The sequence below is a fragment of the Coregonus clupeaformis genome, chromosome 33 (assembly GCF_020615455.1).
Source record: "Coregonus clupeaformis isolate EN_2021a chromosome 33, ASM2061545v1, whole genome shotgun sequence".
NCBI classification, from domain to species: Eukaryota; Metazoa; Chordata; class Actinopteri; order Salmoniformes; family Salmonidae; genus Coregonus; species Coregonus clupeaformis.
Window position 1 is genome coordinate 35,473,180 of NC_059224.1, and position 21,987 is coordinate 35,495,166.

General features: G+C 43.8%; 1 protein-coding gene across 2 annotated transcripts in view; it reads left to right on the plus strand.

Annotated features, from left to right (window-relative positions):
- The window catches only part of LOC121549070 (palmitoyltransferase ZDHHC14-like), a 38,925-nt gene extending 21,742 nt beyond the window's left edge, over positions 1-17,183 (plus strand). The window contains exons 3-9 of one of the 2 annotated variants that reach the window (XM_041860893.1): positions 2,450-2,608; positions 2,876-3,013; positions 6,779-6,827; positions 8,171-8,273; positions 8,702-8,811; positions 12,460-12,562; positions 16,638-17,183. In XM_041860893.1, coding sequence (XP_041716827.1) covers positions 2,450-2,608; positions 2,876-3,013; positions 6,779-6,827; positions 8,171-8,273; positions 8,702-8,811; positions 12,460-12,562; positions 16,638-17,057 — 1,082 coding nt within the window. In that variant the 3' untranslated portion in view covers positions 17,058-17,183. The remainder of the gene's footprint in view (positions 1-2,449; positions 2,609-2,875; positions 3,014-6,778; positions 6,828-8,170; positions 8,274-8,701; positions 8,812-12,459; positions 12,563-16,637) is intronic. The other variant, XM_041860894.1, reaches the window with a different exon arrangement.
- The last annotated feature ends 4,804 nt before the right edge of the window (positions 17,184-21,987 follow it).

Here is a 21,987-nt window from a genome sequence, read left to right on the forward strand (position 1 = left end):
ACTATTTTCTACTTTGTAGAGTAATAGTGAAGACATCAAAACTATGAAATAACACATATGGAATCATGTAGTAACCAAAAAAGTGTTAAACAAATCAAAATATATTTTATATTTGAGATTCTTCAAAGTAGCCACCCTTTGCCTTGATGACAGCTTTGCACACTGTTGGCATTCTCTCAACCAGCTTCATGAGGAAGGCTTTTCCAACATATGCTGAGCACTTGTTGGCTGCTTTTCCTTCACTCTGCGGTCCAACTCATCCCAAACCATCTCAATTGGGTTGAGGTCGGGTGATTGTGGAGGCCAGGTCACCTGATGCAGCACTCCATCACTCTCCTTCTTGGTAAAATAGCCCTTACACAGCCTGGAGGTGTGTTGGGTCATTGTCCTGTTGAAAAACAAATGATAGTCCCACTAAGCGCAAACCAGATGGGATGGCGTATTGCTGCAGAATGCTGTGGTAGCCATGCTGGTTAAGTGTGCCTTGAATTCTAAATAAATCACAGACAGTGTCACCAGCAAAGCATCCCCACACCATCACACCTCCTCCTCCATGCTTCACGGTGGGAACCACACATGCAGATATCATCCGTTCACCTACTCTGCGTCTCACAAAGACACGGCGGTTGGAACCAAAAATCTCAAATTTGGACTCATCAGACCAATTTACAGATTTCCACTGGTCTAATGTCCATTGCTCGTATTTCTTGGCCCAAGCAAGTCTCTTCTTCTTATTGGTGTCCTTTAGTAGTGGTTTATTTGCAGCAATTCGACCATGAAGGCCTGATTCACGCAGTCTCCTCTGAACAGTTGATGTTGAGATGTGTCTGTTACTTGAACTCTGTGAAGCATTTATTTGGGCTGCAATCTGAGGTGCCGTTAACTCTAATGAACTTATCCTCTGCAGCAGAGGTAACTCTGGGTCTTCCATTCCTGTGGCGGTCCTCATGAGAGCCAGTTTCATCATAGCGCTTGATGGTTTTTGCGACTGCACTTGAAGAAACTTTCTAAGTTCTTGAAATGTTCCGTATTGACTGACCTTCATGTCTTAAAGTAATGATGGACTGTCGTTTCTCTTTGCTTATTTGAGCTGTTCTTGCCATAATATGGACTTGGTCTTTTAACAAATAGGGCTATCTTCTGTATACCCCTGTACCTTGTCACAACACAACTAATTGGCTCAAACGCATTAAGAAGGAAAGAAATTCCACAAATTAACTTTTAAGAAGGCACACCTGTTAATTGAAATGCATTCCAGGTGACCACCTCATGAAGCTGGTTGAGAGAATGCCAAGAGTGTGCAAAGCTGTCATCAAGGCAAAGGGTGGCTACTTTGAAGAATCTCAAATATAAAATATATTTTTATTTGTTGAACACTTTTTTTGGTTACTACATGATTTCATATGTGTTATTTCATAGTTTTTGTCTTCACTATTATTCTACAATGTAGAAAATTGTAAAAATAAAGAAAAACCCTGGAATGAGTAGGTGAGTCCAAACTTTTGACTGGTACTGTACATACACACATACATAACATATACAGAAAAATGAAACAGAAGGCATTTGAACCTAGTCTGGCACAAAGAGAAGATTAATGTGGGAGACAAGCCTATACACAATCTATATACACACATACCATTACCACATAGAAGCTAAATATTTTGTATTATTTAATTATAGGTAACCCTTTTTCTTTTATTCCAGGCTTTATCTAAATATTCCGCAAACGGAAATACACAATGGACAAAAAAAACATTTCAGTTTCTCCTCATCGCTCAGCCACATAATGCCAGGGTATATCTGGTGTGCTTTCTGGAGTAAGAGCAAGCGTATATCGTGGTAGAAAGGGCCGTAGAAGATAAAATGAGTTTCATTCTCTATTTCTTCGAGGTCACAATAGTTACAAAGTCTTTCATCTTCCATTTCACCACAATACCGACCTGTTTCAATACGCAGAGGCAATATCCCTGATCTTACCTGTGCACATAGCGATCTTTTGCTTTTAGGTAGGTGTGCCCGTGAGTGTTTGCCTATGAGTCTATGTGTGTGTGTGTGCCTCTTGTCTCTGAGTGGAGTGCTAGGTCCTGCTGAGCAGATGAATAATGTAATGCCAAGTAAACACTGTGCCCCAGCGGCCCGCCGCTGTAAAATGCATCAGTGAGGAAGCCAGTAAAATGTGCTGACTGATATATCAAGCTCAGAAAGCCTATATACTGTTGTAGTTAGATGTGATGGTGTGACTTGTTTTGTTTATCACAGGGAAATAAAAACAGAGCCAAACTCAAACCTCCTTGGATACAGGAACTCGTATCTGGCCCCTACCAGACTGACTGTGCTTTAGAAATAAGATGCAGCTCTGAGGCTGCACTGAATATCCACCATAGGAGAACAAAGGAATATGCTTCCCTTGTGAACTAAATCTGACTTGCTCTTGTTTGGTCCTCCTCAGACGCGGCTAACGGTCCCAGTGGTCCAGGGTACAGGCCGCCCCCGAGGACCAGAGAGGTGGTCATCAACGGGCAGACAGTGAAGCTCAAGTACTGCTTCACCTGCAAGATCTTCAGGCCCCCACGGGCCTCGCACTGCAGCCTGTGTGACAACTGTGTGGGTGAGTAGTCCTGAAAATAATAGGAGAATCTGACTGACTCGATGGCTGTTCCATATGCACAACTTTTGAACCACCTACTCTCTCCCATCTCTCCCTCTCTCTTTTTCACTGTTTTATTTCCCTTTCTATCTGCTTCTCTCTTCTTCTCTATTTCTCTCTTCCGCTCTTTCCCTCTCTCTGTCCACTTTTCTATTTCCCTTTATCTAAACGTACCTTTTCTCTCACTCTCCCTCCCTCTCTCCCTCCTCTCTCTCTCTCTCTCTGCAGAGCGTTTTGACCACCACTGTCCCTGGGTGGGGAACTGTGTGGGAAAGAGGAACTACCGTTTCTTCTACCTCTTCATCCTCTCCCTCTCCTTCCTCACTGTATTCATATTCGCCTTCGTCATCACACACGTCATCCTGAGTGAGTATAACGCCGACCAGGCACTGAAACACACACACACAAAGTGGTGATGACCTGAAATACACACAACACTGTTTTTCCCCAAACAATATCCCCTATACACATCAGGTGCCCAGAACATACTGTTTGTTATCCAGATAATATAAAAAATGACAAGATGAGTGAATGCATAATGCTGGTATTTCTCTTACACAGTATCAAGCCTTCTCTACTTGTAACTCAAATTTTCCTAACCCCATACACAGCAGTTGAGCAGACGGTTTCCCACAACCAGGTTTTCAGGTGTATTTCACCGTCAGCAGTATCCACCCATAAACAAAGGGCTTCTAGCCCTGAGCAGCACCACCTCCTAGGGCACTTCATCCCGATCAGCCACCTCCACTTCCACTCCGCCCCTCCACCTCCACCCCTCTTCAGAACACTACCCTCCCTCTCTCCCTGCTTCCCAGCGCCAGTGGAGGCTGGCTGTCAGGAAAGCTGCTGACGTGGCTGGTCTCTCTCTCTCTATGGGGGAGAGAGGAAGCTGTGTTTGTGGTGCTTTACTGTACACCACAGATCAATCATCTGTATCAGTGATTGATTACTGTAACTAACAGCATCAGTCTTAGGGGTTGTGGGTATTGATTTTGGTTCGTTCTTATTTTTTGTGTTTCTGTGTGTAGCCTAGAGATTGGGTGGGGGAGCTTCTTCTGAACCATTAGCTGTCAGTCATTGTCTGCGTCCCAAATGGGCCCTGGTTAAAAGTAGTGCGCTACAGTGCCTTTGGAAAGTATTCAGACCCCTGGACTTTTTCCACATTTTGTTACGTTACAGCCTTATTCTAAAATGGATTAAATAAATAAAAATCCTCAGCAATCTACACACAATACCCCATAATGACAAAGCGAAAACAGTTTTTTTTTAATTTTAGCAAATGTATTCGTATTCAGACCCTTTGCTATGAAACTCGAAATTGAGCTCAGATGCATCCTGTTTCCATTGATCATCCTCGAGATGTTTCTACAACTTGATTGGAGTCCACTTGTGATAAATCCTATTGATTGGACATGATTTGGAAAGGCACACACCTGTCTATATAAGGTCCCACAGTTGACAGTGGATGTCAGAGCAAAAACCAAGCCATGAGGTTGAAGGAATTGTCCGTAGAGCTCAGCGACAGGATTGGGTAAGGGTACCAAAAACTGTCTGCAGCATTGTAGGTCCCCAAGAACACAGTGGCCTCCATCATTCTTAAATGGAAGAAGTTTGGAACCACCAAGACTCTTCCTAGAGCCGGCCGCCCGGCCAAACTGAGCAATCAGGGGAGAAGGGCCTTGGTCAGGGATGTGACCAAGAACCTGATGGTCACTCTGACAGAGCTCTAGAGTTCATCTGTCGAGATGGGAGAACCTTCCAGAAGGACAACCATCTCTGCAGCACTCCACCAATCAGGCCTTTATGGTAGAGTAGCCAGACAGAAGCCACTCCTCAGTAAAAGGCACATGACAGCCAGCTTGGAGTTTGCCAAAATGTACCTAAAGACTCTCAGACCATGAGAAACAATATTCTTTGGTCTGATGAAACCAAGATTGAACTCTTTGGCCTGAATGCCAAGCGTCTGGAGGAAACCTGGCACCATCCCTACAGTGAAGCATGGTGGTGGCAGCATCATGCTGTGGGGATGTTCTTCAGCAGCAGGGACTGGTAGACTAGTCAGGATCGAGGGAAAGATGAACGATGCAAAGTACAGAGAGATCCTTAATGAAAACCTGCTCCAGAGCGCTCAGGACCTCAGACTGGGGCGAAGGTTCACCTTCCAACAGGACAATGACCCTAAGCACTGTCATGACTCTCCTGGCTGAGGATCAAAGGACTCTCTCTCCCACAGAAGAGGGGAAGGGGGGGCTGGGCTGGTTTTGACACCTTAACACTTGGTCGTAAATTAGGCAGGAGGGGAATCTCTCTCCTGCTCTCCAGAATTGGTAAAGGAATGTGCTTCGTCTCCAGTAGACTTTTGCCGCCAAAACTTTTACGTCCAAAAAGTAAACACTGGAACAATATTCCTAACATCTGAATGTTTGGAATGGTCAGTGGGGAGCTAAAGACTAATCATGTATATTGTTTATTATTTTATGATGTCATTAAGGATGGTATCAAGAAACTGTAACTCGGAAAGTGTACACATTCTATCTATCAAGTTTACACCCAAATGTTGTATAACATATATGATTAAAGATGAGAGTATTTTGTGAAGATAAGAATGTGATTTTAGTCTTCTAAATGAGATAATTATTTTTCAAATAAACTTTTGCCCAGTCAGTAACCACGCCCCCAAGTGAGCACCGACATTGTGTCGGCGTGATGGAACGCCCCCTTTTTACCCGAGGATAAAAAGCGTTGGTAACGAAATTCACATCAGACCAGCAGACGTGAGGCGTGAGCTAAACGTTACAAATAGTTGAAACTCTCAGACCAGAACATTGCCGGGTTGCTACTGGCTTGTAAAATGGTGGGAAACTCTGAAACTCTCAACCTCCACAGGAGGTGAAGGAGAAGATAAGTGCACCAGACGTTAGCATTACCAGTCTGCAGCTGTACATGTAAAGTAGTCTAGAACTACTAAAGACACGAGGTGGGAAGAAAGGTATCAAGCCTTCTCTACTTGTAACTCACATTTTATATATAACATATATATCTTTATATTCGGGAGATGGTAGCTCTATAAACAACTTCTTCCGTGGTGCCCCAAATTCCTAATGAGTTAATTGTTACATGATTAATTTAATCGGGTAACGATTAAACATAGTTAGTTGATTCGATAAATAACATTCATCATATTAATGAGAGTCACGTCACGACAGCGCACAGCCAAGACGACGCAGGAGTGGCTTCGGGACAAGTCTCTGAATGTCCTTGAGTAGCCCAGCCAGAGACCGGACTTGAACCCGATCGAACATCTCTGGAGAGACCTGAAAATAGCTGTGCAGCGACGCTCCCCATCCAACCTGATAAAGCTTGAGAGGATCTGCAGAGAAGAATGGGAGAAACTCGTCGAATACAGGTGTGCCAAGCTTGTAGCATCATACCCAAGAAAACTCTATGCTGTAATCGCTGCCAAAGGAGCTTCAACAATGTACTGAGTAAAGGGTCTGAATAATGTAACAGGGATATTTCCGTTTTTTATTTTATTTTTTATAAATGAGCAAAAATGTCTAATGTCATTATGGGTATTGTGTGTAGATTGATTAGAGGAAAAAACAATTTAATCACTTTTAGAATAAGGCTGGAACGTAACGAAATGTGGAAAAAGTCAAGGGGTCTGAATACTTTCCGAAGGCATAGGGTGCCATTTGGGATGCACACATTCCCTGCTGAACCACAGTATGATCAAGACTAGAGTCCCTGGTAGAAAATCCTTGACTGATTTTAGCCTATTGACCCTTCACATTTAGGCCTGACTTAAACCTATTTTGGTGCAGTCAGTGTGACCAGCATCAGTTACATAGCCATGTTTTTCCAGACATGAGAAATACAGACGTTAACAGGTGTTTGAGTCGGAGGCATCCCAGAATAATCTCCTTCGGAGCACACAACTTCTTGCCCTACTGTGGGTGCTGTGAAGCAGCTCTGAGATATTCCGTGACTGTGACTGAGAAGCTCTTATTCAGTGTGAGGTAATGCTGTATATGTACTGACTAGCTCATCGTCATGGTGCTCAGTGGGTGAATGTTCCCCTCCTTACGTAACAAACCCCTGTTGTTTCTCTGCTCGCTCTGCTCTCTGCAGGATCCAACCGGACAGGCTTCCTCAGCACACTCAAAGACAGCCCTGCCAGATATCCTTTTACTGGGGAGAGTGTGTGTGTGCGTGCGTTTTTATTTATGTTTATTTACTCACCATTTAAGTGGAAGGTGATACAGCATCAGCATGATCTCTGAATGGCAGATAACGTTGCCCTTATCTCCCTCGTTCCAACTGTGGGAGTCATCTAACGTTTATCACTCACACACACACTCACACTCACTCTCACACACACACTAACAGACACTCAGAAGAGATGAACACCATTTGAGGGGGGTAAATTCTGCACTGTAAATTGTAGTACAGGTTTTGGTTTGATTTGAGGGGAGCGCTAGACGCCGGCATTTCATTTCCATTAGGGAGCAGCCAGATGCACTGCCTCTGTTTCCATTAGTCCCCATCCAGCCACCCCGCTGCTTTTCTGAGAATCATGCACCTGTCACGCATCATTTGGGCCTTGATCACACTGCACACAGTCAGGCCCCTATAGTCAGGCCCCTATAGTCAGGCCCCTATAGTCAGGCCCCTATAGTCAGGCCCCTATAAGCCTGCAAAGAGGCATCGGATCTGACACGCACACAACTAGAGGGCTGAAATACACTAAATAAATGATAGGGGGAGAGAGAGAGGCATTGACGTGCCTTGTGTGTGGCACCTGCGCTGGGTTAGAGGTGTTTGTATGCATTGACCGTGTATGTTAGTCGATTGGTTGGGATGTATCCACTTTGCCTGGAGTCATTCAGGGCATTATAGAGGACACAGCAGTTATTTAATGGAGCCGAACCACATGTAGAGTGCATTGCCGAGTAAATCAATGGCCCCAACACAATCTTCTGGTAGTCCGTACCACTATGTCCAACTCTTTGCATTAGCAAGGGCAAATGCAAGAGCTCTCTTCACCTCTCACCCACATTTAGATGCTGTTCATCTCAAATTGGTTTAATTGATTCAGTGGCAGGGATTGCCATTGATGCATGCATTTTACATTTACATTTTATTCATTTAGCAGATGCTCTTATCCAAAGCGACTTACAGTTAGTGCAAGTCAATCTTTTCTCAAAGTAACTATCACCAAAGTCAGAGCTAGTAAGGGGGGAAAAAAGTGTTAGTTCACAAAATGATTTTATTTAGGGGTGAGGAGGGGGTGTGAGGTGGGGTGCTGTGGGATTATTTAAGATACTCTTTGAAGAGGTAGGGTTTCAGATGTTTTCATAAGATGGACAGGGACTATGCTGTCCTAGTTTCGGGGGGGGAAGCTGGCTCCACCATTGGGGTGCCAGGACAGAGAAGAACTTTGACTGGGCATGCATGCATGCATTTTGCATAGCCATGACGTTTGAGTTATGGTGGTCTCTCTTCCTTGACTGTTTGTCTCACTGTGCTGGAGGTGGTGGTGTGTTTCTTCTCAGTGTGGTCCATTGTGGGCCTGTCGGGCTTCCATACCTACCTGATCAGCTCCAATCAGACCACCAACGAGGATGTGAGTACACACACAAACACGCACACACACACACACACAAACACACACACACACACACACACACACACACACACACACACACACACACACACACACACACCCCACATCTCTTCCCCCTCTTTCTCTATCAGTCTCTGACTTCGACTGCTGATAACAATTCTGTCTCGCATTAAGGGTCATTTCATGCTTGGGCCTCCATGTAATAAGTCGCTGGCTTGATTTTCTTTCACTTATGCTGCTGATGTTCTGGTAGATTGAACACTCCAGAATCCTCCCTAATCCTTCTTAACTGTCTCCTCTGGTCTGATTGGTTAAGTTCAACTGTCCTCCAAGAGTTGCTGAATTTCTCTTTCCTTCAGTTTTCTTCTCAATTCATGCACCTTGGTTGGAGAGCGAGGTAGCTGCAGTGTTCTCTGTTCCCTCTCCAGATTAAAGGCTTGTGGTTGAACAAACGGGCGAAGGACAACTACAATCCCTACAGCTATGGGAACATCCTGACCAACTGTTGTGCTGCCCTCTGTGGTCCTCTTCCACCCAGGTGAGTTGCTCTCTGCCAGGGCCAAGCTAACAGCAAGGCTGGGTCGTGTTCAGTTGGGAGAAAACTTTTTGAAACAGGGAGGTACTTGCTGAAACTTATCCAATGAGAACACAGCCTTTTGTTTTCAATTGCAAAACATTTTTTTGCTATGGTGTGCACCAGAGTTGTGGACTCGAGTCACATGACTTGGACTCGAGTCTGACTCAAGTCACAGATTTGATGACTTGAGACTCGACTTGCTAGAAAATAAAATAACGTGAGACTTGACTTGGACTTCAAACCTCAAGACTACTTTGACTTGAGACTGATGACTTTAAATTATCTGGCCAGGTTTTGTAATGTTTTGTCGCTCATTTTGTGTCATAGAGTCTACGTGGATTACTCTACATGCAGTCAGAGACAGTAGCCGTAGCATCGCCCTTGCAAAAAAACATGCAACAGATTGGCTAGTGAAACGCACACTCGGTCCTCTGATTGGACCAGCAAACTGTCAATCAACACAGGTCGGATGCGCTAGCGAACAGATTGCTGATTTGCTGTACAGCTATAGGATCCGATGCAGCACAAACGTCAAATTATAGGGAGAGAGGATTGCCATAATAAATAAATATACATCTCCAAAAATGGTTTGGTGATCAAGAATATTAACTGTTTACTTTGCAAGCTCACCAGCAATGGGGCAACGATTACTAGCATAGGCCTACTGGTTTTTTGGTATGTAAAAATTGCTTGAAATTGATAATATACTTAGTTAAAAATAGCTTGAAATTGATAATTTACTCATGAAGCATGCATTTAAAATGTGTTGTTAAAATGAATTATTACTTTGACGAAGACGCACCATATGTGCCAGTGGAGAGTGCTTTTTCTCTTGTTGAAATGTTTTCTGTTGCTTTCACACATTTAAATGCATATGTGGTAAATCTATATTCCATCTATTACTACAGTAATTGCTAGCGTTTCATAATTCCATCCCCGTACCGTTTATTGCAACACTTATTTCTGTTTCATGTTTTATAGTTATGTCGGAAGCTCCGTGTGTCTGTGTCCTACGTCTCTGTCATTTTTGTTGTGCGTAATAGGAGCACACGTGCCTCAGTGCACATAGAAATAGCCTGCGCTCCACGCTTTGGAGTCAGAACGTTGAATAAGAGAAAATGATTGTTCCATGTTTGAATGGTGTTTAAATATCAGTAATAATCATTATGTCTCATTAAGACGAATGTACCAATGTAACAATGGATGTGGAAATGGCCTTTGACATTGTAGAACCAGCTGATTTGGTTGTATTGCCAATTGGGAAATTGTATGGTCCTGGGGGCCAAGTGCTTATATTACCTGTTTGAGCTCCTGTTAGACAGATTCGATTTGGTTTCTCAAGGGGAGGCTGTGCAGTCTTGCCCTCTACCTGTGTCAATTCAGATAGGACAGGTTAAAGGAAAATTCCACCCAAAAACAGAAATCATCCACGTATGATTTATGTATTTTGAAAGTTACATATCTTGAAAACCTGATTGATGACATGCAAAACATTTTGGGACTATGTCAACAATTGACTAATGAAACAAATACCAAAATATGGTTTTTGGGTGGAGTTTTCCTTTAAGCCTGAAATGGAGGCTATTTCTTTTGGGCTATTGTCTGTGTATATTTGGTTAATCTACTTGTATATTTTGTATGATATGGCGCTTTCACGATTGGTTAACCAAGGTCCCTATTGTACAGTTACATAGGCTAATCGAAATGTGTTGTAGACAAAACAATGAAAAGGACTGTCTGGTTCCTCAATAAACAAAGATTTGTAGCTGAACAAGTCGTTGCATGTATAGATTTTTTTTACTTGACTTAAAGAAAACTTGACTCGACTTGCTCTTAGAATGCACAACTTGGACTTGACTCGAGTCTTGACCCGTTCTACTTGGGACTCGACTTGCGACTTGCTTGTGACTCAAATAATAGCGACTTGGTCCCACCCCTGGTATGCACTAATGAGCACGACCCTGCACTGAGGATCCTCACCAGTCACGACCGTAGCTATAAGGGATTTTAGATTCAGCTCTCAATCTCTCCCTCCTCCTCCTCTCCCCTCCTCCATTCCTCTCCCGTTCTGCATTAGTCAGCACTGACAGAATGAGCTCCACTTATGAGAATCACACAGCCTGCCACTGTTTTTAATAAACAGCACTTTCAATCAAGATATCCATCAGCGCACACAGGAATATTTACTGTACACTCTGTTTCCGTCGTCTGTCGAGGGAACTTGAACTAGCTTTGTCTTACACGTTATTGGGATGAGCTCAGAACATTGGCTGTGTCCCTAATAGCAATCTATTCCCTATGTAGTGCACTACTTTTGACCAGGGCTCTGGTCAAAAGTAGTGCACTATATAGGAAAAAGGGTGCCATTTTGGACACATCCATTGTTAGCGTCCCCACAGCATATGGTTGGTTGTGACGTTTAACGTAAATGGTCTGGCTAGAGGAGATAATGTCGTTCAGCCAGTAATTTGCTCCCTCCCAAGTGACACCACAATATAGTAGTGTACATTTAGTGTCAATGTTGTTTTTGGCACTAATTTGACTCCATACACATTACAATACCCCCAGATACAAAATCAGGTTAGTTTGTCAAACATCTGGTGGAGCAACATTTTATCATTGATTCATTAGCAAGTCTATTACATGAATGGGTTACAACTGACTTGAGAATAGTTGAGCAATGTGATGTGTAATAATAGTTGAGTTATGTGTAAGGTTTGTTCAGTAGGTAGGTAGAGGTAACTGCCAAAATAATGGAAGCACTTGAGTAAATGAGGGATACAACGTTTATTGAATGCAGGTGCTTTCACACAGGTGTGACTCCTGAGTTAATTAATCAATTAACATCCCATCATGCTTAGGGTCAAGCCATCATGCTAGCAAGCCATTATTTTGGCTACCATGGCTATGCCCCCATAGGATGACAATGCCCCCATCCACAGGGCACGAGTGGCCACTGAATGGTTTGATGAGCATGAAAACGATATTAACCAAATGCCATGGCCATCTGTCACCAGATCTCAACTCAATTAAATACTTGTGGAAGATTCTGGGGCGGCGTCTGAGACAGTGTTTTCCACCACCATCAACAAAACACCAAATGATTACATTTCTTGTGGAAGAATGGTGTCGCATCCGTCCAATAGAGTACCAGACACTTGTAGAATCTATGCCAAGATGCATTGAAGCTGTTCTGGCTCGTGGTGGCCCAACACCCTATTAAGACACTTTATGTTGGTGTTTCCTTTATTTTGGCAGTTACCTGTACATTGGGTTGGATCCTGTGGGAATTTCACACATCATTAACACGTTTGCCGTTACCTCAAGGGAATGTGTTGGGGATCGTTCCCCATCTGGAGACAGGTGGCTGCAATCTGCTCTGTGTGTGGGTATGCATGGAGGGATGGGCCTGGAGGCTTCTCACACACAAGCACAAATGCATGCACCGAGGCAGATTGCGTACAGACACACGCTCTAACAGACACACAACCGCTTTTGCGGGCACACACACACCCAAGCAAACTCACCCATGCTCATGCCGACACACACACACACACATACACACACACTTCAAGACTTCTGCTCATGTTCCCTGTCTTCTCTTCCTAGTCTTATTGACCGAAGAGGCTTCATCCAGTCAGTCACACCCCAGCCTGTGTCACACTCCAACGGCAGCAGCATGTATGCCTCCACCCAGCTTCACACTCACATGGTAGGTTGTATGTGTGTGTGTGTGGTTCTTTGTGCATTCTATAGAGAGATGTTAAGGGTTTGACAGGACTGAGTTGGCACTTCAGTATTTATATCTACTGAGAAACGCTTAATACTGTATGTCAGCAACACACTCAAGTGCTCTCGCTTACAAATGGCAAACTTTGTTGTTATTACAAGCCAAGAGAGAACAGTAATCTGTCTACAGTGCCTTGCAAAAGTATTCATCCCCCTTGGCGTTTTTCATATTTTGTTGCATTACAACCTGTAATTTAAATTGATTTTTATTTGGATTTCATGAAATGGACATACACAAAATAGTCCAAATTGGTGAAGTGGAATGAAAAAAAAAAATGGTTTCAAAAAATGCTAAAAAAATAAATAATGGAAAAGTAGTGCGTGCATATGTATTCAACTGCTTTGCTATGAAGCCCCTAAATAAGATCTGGTTCAACCAATTACCTTCAGAAGTTACGTAATTAGTTAAATAAAGTCCACCTGTGTGCAATCTAAGTGTCACATGATCTGTCACATGATCTCAGTATATACAGTTGAAGTCGGAAGTTTACATACACTTAGGTTGGAGTCATTAAAACTCGTTTTTCAACCACTCCACACATTTCTTGTTAGCAAATTATAGTTTTGGCAAGTCGGTTAGGACATCTACTTTGTGCATGACACAAGTAGTTTTTCCAACAAATGTTTACAGACAGATTATTTCACTTATAATTCACTGTAACACAATTCCAGTGGGTCAGAAGTTTACATACACTAAGTTGACTGTGCCTTTAAACAGCTTGGAAAATTCCAGAAAATGATGTCATGGCTTTAGAAGCTTCTGATAGGTTAATTGACATCATTTGAGTCAATTTCAGGTGTACCTGTGGATGTATTTCAAGGCCTACCTTCAAACTCAGTGCCTCTTTGCTTGACATCATGGGAAAATCAAAAGAAATCAGCCAAGACCTCAGACAAAGAATTGTAGACCTCCACAAGTCTGGTTCATCCTTGGGAGCAATTTCCAAATGCCTGAAGGTACCACATTCATCTGTACAAACAATAGTACGCAAGTATAAACACCATGGGACCATGCAGCCGTGATACTGCTCAGGAAGGAGACGCGTTCTGTCTCCTAGAGATGAACGTACTTTGGTGCGAAAAGTGCAAATCAATCCCAGAACAACAGCAAAGGACCTTGTGAAGATGCTGGAGGAAATAGGTACAAAAGTATCTATATCCACAGTAAAACGAGTCCTAAATCGACATAACATGAAAGACCGCTCAGCAAGGGAGAAGCCACTGCTCCAAAACCACCATAAAAAAGCCAGACTACGGTTTGCAACTGCACATGGGGACAAAGATCATACTTTTTGGAGAAATGTCCTCTGGTCTGATGAAACAAAAATAGAACTGTTTGGCCATAATGACCATCGTTGTGTTTGGAGAAAGGGGGGGAAGCACGGGGTGGCAGCATCATAATAATAATAATAATCATGCTGTGGGGATGCTTTGCTGCAGGAGGGACTAGTGCACTTCATAAAATAGATGGCATCATGAGGAAGGAAAATGATGTGGATATATTGAAGCAACATCTCAAGACATCAGTCAGGAAGTTAAAGCTTGGTCGCAAATGGTCTTCCAAATGGACAATGACACCAAGCATACTTCCAAAGTTGTGGCAAAATGGCTTAAGGACAACAAAGTCAAGGTATTGGAGTGGCCATCACAAAGCCCTGACCTAAATCCTATAGAACATTTGTGGGCAGAACTGAAAAAGCGTGTGCGAGCAAGGAGGCCTACAAACCTAACTCAGTTACACCAGCTCTGTCAGGAGGAATGGGCCAGCATTCACCCAACTTATTGTGGGAAGCTTGGGGAAGGCTACCCGAAATGTTTGACCCATGTTAAACAATTTAAAGGCAATGCTAACAAATACTACTTGAGTGTATGTAAACTTCTGATTAAATGTCAGGAATTGTGAAAAACTGAGTTTAAATGTATTTGGCTAAGGTAAACTTCCAACTTCAACTGTATCCACCTGTTCTGAAAGGCCCCAGAGTCTGCAACACCACTAAGCAAGGGGCACCACCAAGCAAGCGGCACCATGAAGACCAAGGAGCTCTCCAAACAGGTCAGGGACAAAGTTGTGGAGAAGTACAGATCAGGGTTGGGTTATAAAAAAATATCCGAAACTTTGAACATCCCACGGAGCACCATTAAATCCATTATAAAAAATGGAAAGAATATGGCACCACAACAAACCTGCCAAGAGAGGGCCGCCCACCAAAACTCACGGACCAGGCAAGGAGGGCATTAATCAGAGGCAACAAAGACGCCAAAGATAACCCTGAAGGAGCTGCAAAGCTCCACAGCGGAGATTGGAATATCTGTCCATAGGACCACTTTAAGGACCACTTTAAGCCATACACTCCACAGAGCTGGACTTTACGGAAGAGTGGCCAGAAAAAAGCCATTGCTTAAAGAAAAAAAATAAGCAAACACGTTTGGTGTTCGCCAAAAGGCATGTGGGCGACTCCCCAAACATATGGAAGAAGGTACTCTGGTCAGATGAGACTAAAATTTAGCTTTTTGGCCATCAAGGAAAACGTTATGTCTGGCGCAAACCCAACCCCTCTCATCACCCCGAGAACACCATCCCCACAGTGAAGCATGGTGGTGGCAGCATCATTCTGTGGGGATGTTTTTCATCGGCAGGGACTGGGAAACTGGTCAGAATTTAAGGAATGATGGATGGCGCTAAATACAGGGAAATTCTTGAGGGAAACCTGTTTCAGTCTTCCATAGATCTGAGACTGGGACGGAGGTTCACCTTCCAGCAGGACAATGACCCTAAGCATACTGCTTAAGCAACACTTGAGTGGTTTAAGGGGAAATATTTAAATGTCTTGGAATGACCTAGTCAAAGCCCAGATCTCAATCAAATTGAGAGTCTGTGGTATGACTTAAAGATTGCTGTACACCAGTGGAACCCATCCAACTTGAAGGAGCTGGAGCAGTTTTGCCTTGAAGAATGGGCAAACATCCCAGTGGCTAGATGTGCCAAGCTTATAGCGACATACCCCAAGAGACTTGTAGCTGTAATTGCTGCAAAAGGTGGCTAGTTATGCACGCTCAAGTTTTCTGTTTTTATGTCTTATTTGTTGTTTGTTTCATAATAAAAAATATTTTGTATCTTCAAAGTGGTAAGCATGTTGTGTAAATCAAATGATACAAACCCCCCAAAAATCCATCTTAATTCCAGGTTGTGAGGCAACAAAATAGGAAAAATGCCAAGGGGGGTGAATACTTTCGCAAGCCACTGTATCGTTAAAAAAGGTTTAATAGCCTTATGGTCTCGTCAAATACCTGTCATGTACCCCTATTACCATCTCTGTCATTATTGGGATCTGAACTTCTCTTCCTCCTCTTTCTTTCTCTTTTCTTTCTCTCTCTCTCCTCTCTTACTTCTCTCTCTTTCTCGCTCGCTTGCTCCCTGCCAGTGGCTGCTGTGGGCTATACCCTGTGATCCGGAGAGCAGTATTTAATAGTGAATGAACACAGCTCATGTGTTTGTATTCATTAATTCAACGGGGTGTAGCTTCTCACTTCTCACTCTGCTTTTAAGTGTGATGGATGAATAACGCCTATCATCCTCCCTCTGAATATATCCATGTTTTAAATCACAGGTACTCTGCTGAATACTGACGTGTATAATTCTGATGTGTATAATTCTCCCAACGTCTGTGGATCCTCTCCCTGCATTACTTTTCAAATAGGCGTTTTATATCTCAAGCAGAATAATCATAATCTCCTGGCTGGTTCCTCATTAGCATACAGCCTTGTTTGAAGCTGGCAGCTGTGAGAACAAGTAGCTTTGGCCATACGCCTGTGGAGAGATTGTGAAAATGTTCCACATTTGTAACAAAAATAATCAATTTCGGGCAATCTCAAAATGTAAGTTGTTTGAGTTGAAGTAGTGAGTTTAATGAGGTATTGAGTTGATTTGACATGCTAATGTGTCCGTGGTAATGGCATGTTCTATCTATCTCTCCATTTCACTTTCCCTGTCTTCTCAGTGTGACCAAGAGCACTGCATTCAGAACACCAAATTCGTTTTTCAGGCTGCCGCCACCCCCCTGCTCCACAGCGACCCCGTCATGATTGGTGGAGGGGGACCCCCTTTCCCTGGGAAGAGTTCCTTGGGGGTCCCCTGTGCCGCCTCCCTGGCCCCCAGCCAGCCCTCCCTGCCCTCCTCCATGCCCGGGCTGGGCTGTGCGGGGGACATGTTGTCTCTGAGGGACCCAGACACCCACTGCCACCACCACCACTTTCCCAGCCCTGAGGAGACTCCCTCGCCCCCTGGCCCTATGCCTCTGACTTTGCCCTGCGCCGCCCATAGGGGACACATGAACCCAGCCCAGCTCTACGACCCTGCCAGCCAGGACTCTCTGCACGAGGACTCTGTCAGGGGCCTGGTCAAACTCAGCTCTGTCTGAGACTGGGCCCCACTGCCATCTCCCCCTGGCTCTTTGGAACCACTACCCAGACTCTGTCAGCGTGCCAAATGGCACCCTATTCCCTATGTAATGCACTACTTTTGACCAGGGCCCATGGACTCTGGTAAAAAGTTGTGCACTATATAGGGAATAGGGTGCCATTTGGGACGCCGCCTCTTCCTCTCTCTCTCTCCTTCCCTCCACACTGCCGGCTCAGGACCAAAGCCATACTTCCCCTAACATTCCACCCCAGCCCTCCCTCCATCCCTCCATCCCACCCAGATTTGCACCCCCACCTGTTGAGATAAGCTATTCTAGTGCCAAACAGATAGACCCTCAGTCCCCACTACACCTGACCAGGACCAAATCACACTTCTGACTCCCACTTCCTCTTCACAGTAGTATAGCTAGTGCTCTACCAGGTGTCTACCAGGCCTGGATGCAGGTAAAGCCTTCTGCCAAATGCTCATGACTTGTGCTCTATTCTCCAATGACATGTAGAGGAAACCACCTACCTGGACCAGGCTGTGTCATTGTCTGAAAATGAGACTGACTCTCTCTCCTCTCTCTCAGCTAAACCTACCAAGGCAGTTGCCATTTGGGTTTGCTGACATCCAAAGACACACACAGCGTGACACTTCTCTGGTTCTTCAGGTCTGTTGATTAGCTGGAAAGACATGAATCAGGACTAAATACAGGACTTGTTTATAGTTTGCCATGTGGGTTGTGTGTCCCGAGTGGTGACACTCTTTTATACAGTAATAATGGACACAGCCAATCAGTGTTGTCCATGGCCACAGATGATGTCACTTCCTGTTTGAGATTGTGTTGACACTGTACGTGGTGATCGGTGGTGTTCATCAGTCCGTCCCGGTGTCTGTGTGACGCTAGTCGCATTGAATCTTTGTTTTGTTAAAATGTGATGCCAAAACATGGCGGCATCCCAAATGTCACACTCTATTTAGTGCATTACTTTTGACCAGGGCCTATGGGGCTCTGGCAAAAGTAGTGCACTAAATAGGGAATAGGGTGCCATTTGGGATGTAGATTAAATGTAATGTGATGATTGTGCCAAGAATTCTCATTGACTTCCAGCTTTATACATTAATGCCTGTGGATAATTAATAAATTCACATATGTTTATGTACAAGAGTGGATTTTATTTATTCAACCAGCCGGTGCGCAGTCACTTGGCAGAAATGCAACACAATACCCAATAGTATTTTCAGTGAATACCCTTTGCAGACGGAAATTAGCTGCTAGCTAAATCTGGTACAACTGTTGACAAAATTCTGGTAGATTTCCCAAAATTCCCAGAAGTCACAGTTGGAAGATTCCCAGAATCAGGAGGGAATATGCAGGAAATCCCGAAGCCTCCAACCAGGATTTCTAGAAAACCTGGGAATTTAGGGAAAGTTACCTGCATTTTGCAACTGTAATCTGTTGACCAAACTTTAATTGGAGTAGACAATTCCATTCCAACAGCTTATTCTGTACCATGCTACCAAGTGTATGACTATGTGTCATGCTCTCTCACAAATGTATGACTGAATACTTGCAGGCCAGTTCAGGGCCGGCGCTAGCCTTTTGGGGGACCTAAGTGAGATTTGGTTGGGAGGCCACTAAAATGTTTTGTTTTAAAGTAAATTTCCTGCAATTCTACACATTTTGCCATGTTCTTTTGGAGTTTAATTTATTTGATCATTTAAAACAAGGTACACGTATAAAATTATGCACTTGATTAAGAATCATTGAGGATAAACACTAAAAAGTCTATGACCTTTCCATTGGGGAGTAGAGAAAATGGTGCAGTTTTAAAGTAATCGTTCTGCAATTCTACACATTTGCCATGGGTTGGAGAGAAAAGGTTTACAGTTTTACAACTAATTTCCTGCAATTCTACTCAATTTGCCATGGGGTGGAGATACATTTTAAAAGTAATTTCCTGCAATTCCCCTGGCGGCCAGGGGCCCTAAGCGATCGCTTATGTCACTTATGCCTGGAGCTGGCCCTGAGTCAGCTGATGGCAGTGACTGATATCTTATTTACAGTGTGTAGGTACTGTTAGGTCTACCTGGCTAAACCAGCTGTGAGGGATCTGCTGCTGTCTGGATAGTGAGATTATGTTGATGTGGATGCTATTTTTAGGGCTGATAGACTGTATACTGCTCTCTAGTGGATACACTGAGGACAGATTCACTTGCCCTCAGGTTTATCATCTGTAATGAAAGTACTGTAGCTTGGTCCCAGATCTGTTTGTGCTCTTGCCATTGCTCATTGTCAAGACAAACAGTGATTGAGTTGGCATGATAGCACAAACAGACTGGCAATCAGTCTATACTTATCATTTTTAAAAATGTATAGGGCAATATGAATATAACATTCACAATCATGTTTGACAATTTATTTCAGGAACAAATATGTAATTCCATCAAACAGTGGAGGCGTGCATGGCTACGCAGTCATGGTTGAACAGGGAGGAAAAAAAAGAGGACTGAGCACGCCCCCATTCTCATCGACGGGGCTGTAGTGGAACAGGTTGAGAGCTTCAAGTTCCTTGGTGTCCACATCACCAACGAACTATCATGGTCCAAACACACCAAGACAGTCGTGAAGAGGGCACGACAAAGCCTATTCCCCCTCAGGAGACTAAAAAGATTTGGCATGGGTCCTCAGATCCTCTCAAAATTCTACAGCTGCACCATCGAGAGCATCCTGACTGGTTGCATCACCGCCTGGTATGGCAACTGCTTGGCCTCTGACCGCAAGGCACTACAGAGGGTAGTGCGTACGGCCCAGTACATCACTGGGGCAAAGCTCCCTGCCATCCAGGACCTCTATACCAGGCGGTGTCAGAGGAAGGCCCTCAAAATTGTCAAAGACTCCAGCCACCCTAGTCATAGACTGTTCTCTCTGCTACCGCACGGCAAGCGGTACCGGAGTGCCAAGTCTAGGTCCAAAAGACTTCTCAACAGCTTCTACCCCCAAGCCATAAGACTCCTGAACAGCTAATCATGGCTACCCGGACTATTTGCACTGCCCCCCCACCCCATCCTTTTTACGCTGCTGCTACTCTGTTAAGTATTTATGCATAGTCACTTTAACTCTACCCACATGTACATATTACCTCAACTACCTCAACTAGCCGGGTGCCCCCGCACATTGACTCTGCAACGGTACCCCCCTGTATATATAGCCTCCCTACTGTCACTTTATTTTACTGTATATATAGCCTCCCTACTGTCACTTTATTTTACTTCTGCTCTTTTTTTCTCAACACTTTTTTTGTTGTTGTTTTATTCTTACTTTTTTTGTTTAAAATAAATGCACTGTTGGTTAAGGGCTGTAAGTAAGCATTTCACTGTAATGTCTGCACCTGTTGTATTCGGCGCATGTGACCAATAAAATTTGATTTGATTTTGATTTGATTTGATTTGAGTACAGGAGGGGGCTGAGCACACACCCTTGTGGGGCCCCAGTGTTGAGGATCAGTGATGTGGAGATGTTGTTTCCTACCTTCACCACACGGCCCGTCAGAAAGTCCAGGACCCAATTGCACAGGGCGGGGTTGAGACCCAGGGCCTCAAGCTTAATGATGAGCTTGGAGGGTACTATGGTGTTGAATGCTGAGCTATAGTCAATGAACAGCATTCTTACATAGGTATTCTTCTTGTCCAGATGGGATAGGGCAGTGTGCAAATTGAAGTGGGTCTAGGGTGACATAAGGTGGAGGTGACATGATCCTTGACTAGTCTCTCAAAGCACTTCATGATTACAGATGTGATTGCTACAGGGTGATAGTAATGTAGTTCAGAAACCTTTGCATTCTTGGGTACAGGAACAATGGTGACCATCTTGAAGCATGTGGGGACAGCAGACTGGTATAGGGAAATTGAATGTCCATAAACACACCAGCCAGCTGGTCTGCGCATGCTCTGAGGACGCGGCTAGGAATGCCGTCTGGGCCGGCAGCCTTGCGAGGGTTAACACGTTTAAATGTTTTACGTCAGCCACGGAGAAGGAGAGTCCACAGTTCTTGGTAGCTGGTCGCGTCGGGTGGCGCTGTGTTATCCTCAAAGCTGGCAAATAACTTGTTTAGTTTGTCTGGCAGCAAGACGTCGGTGACCGCGACGTGGCTGCTTTTCTTATTGTAGTCCGTGATTGTCTGTAAACCCTGCCACATACGTCTCGTGACTGAGCCGTTTAATTGCGACTCCACTTTGTCTCGATATTGACGTTTTGTCTGTTTAATTCCCTTGCGGAGGGAAAGACCACTTTGTGAAGTAAATTAGGTGATAAAGTATGTGAAAAGGACACTGGAGTGCGACTTTTAATTTGTTAGTTTATTATGGTCATACATCTTTATATACACTTGAGTCATTTCCTATGGCAAAGCTTGTGGGCTTTTGCTTACAGTTGTTCTTGGTTAATATTCAAAAATAACTTCAGTTTTGGGAACAGAAATTACTCAACACACAGGTGGCATATGCACAAAATCCACCTTTAAAATGATAGATCAGGTATATTTGTGTGGAAACTTGCATAGGAAAGAGCTCCCTGATAATTTAATATTTGCGCAGATATTGCTTATAGCAGACCTGCACTCTGGAAATAGGTATGTAATGTGTATGATCAATTCCCTGATCTAATACCTTTGTTACATAGTGGTTAAGTTGCTATATAAGCCGTGGTTACGTTGCTATATAAGCCGTGGTTACGTTGCTATATAAACCGTGGTTAAGTTACTATATAAGCCATGGTTATGTTGCTATATAAGCCATTGTCATTTCAGCCACAGTTCCCAGTATATCGTATACATAAAATAAACCTTTTTGGTTAGCAAAGGTAAACAAGAATGTAATTCAAAACCCCTCCTGGAAGACGTACAGAATTACCTAACCATACAAGCTCACTCTTGTACTACATAGTA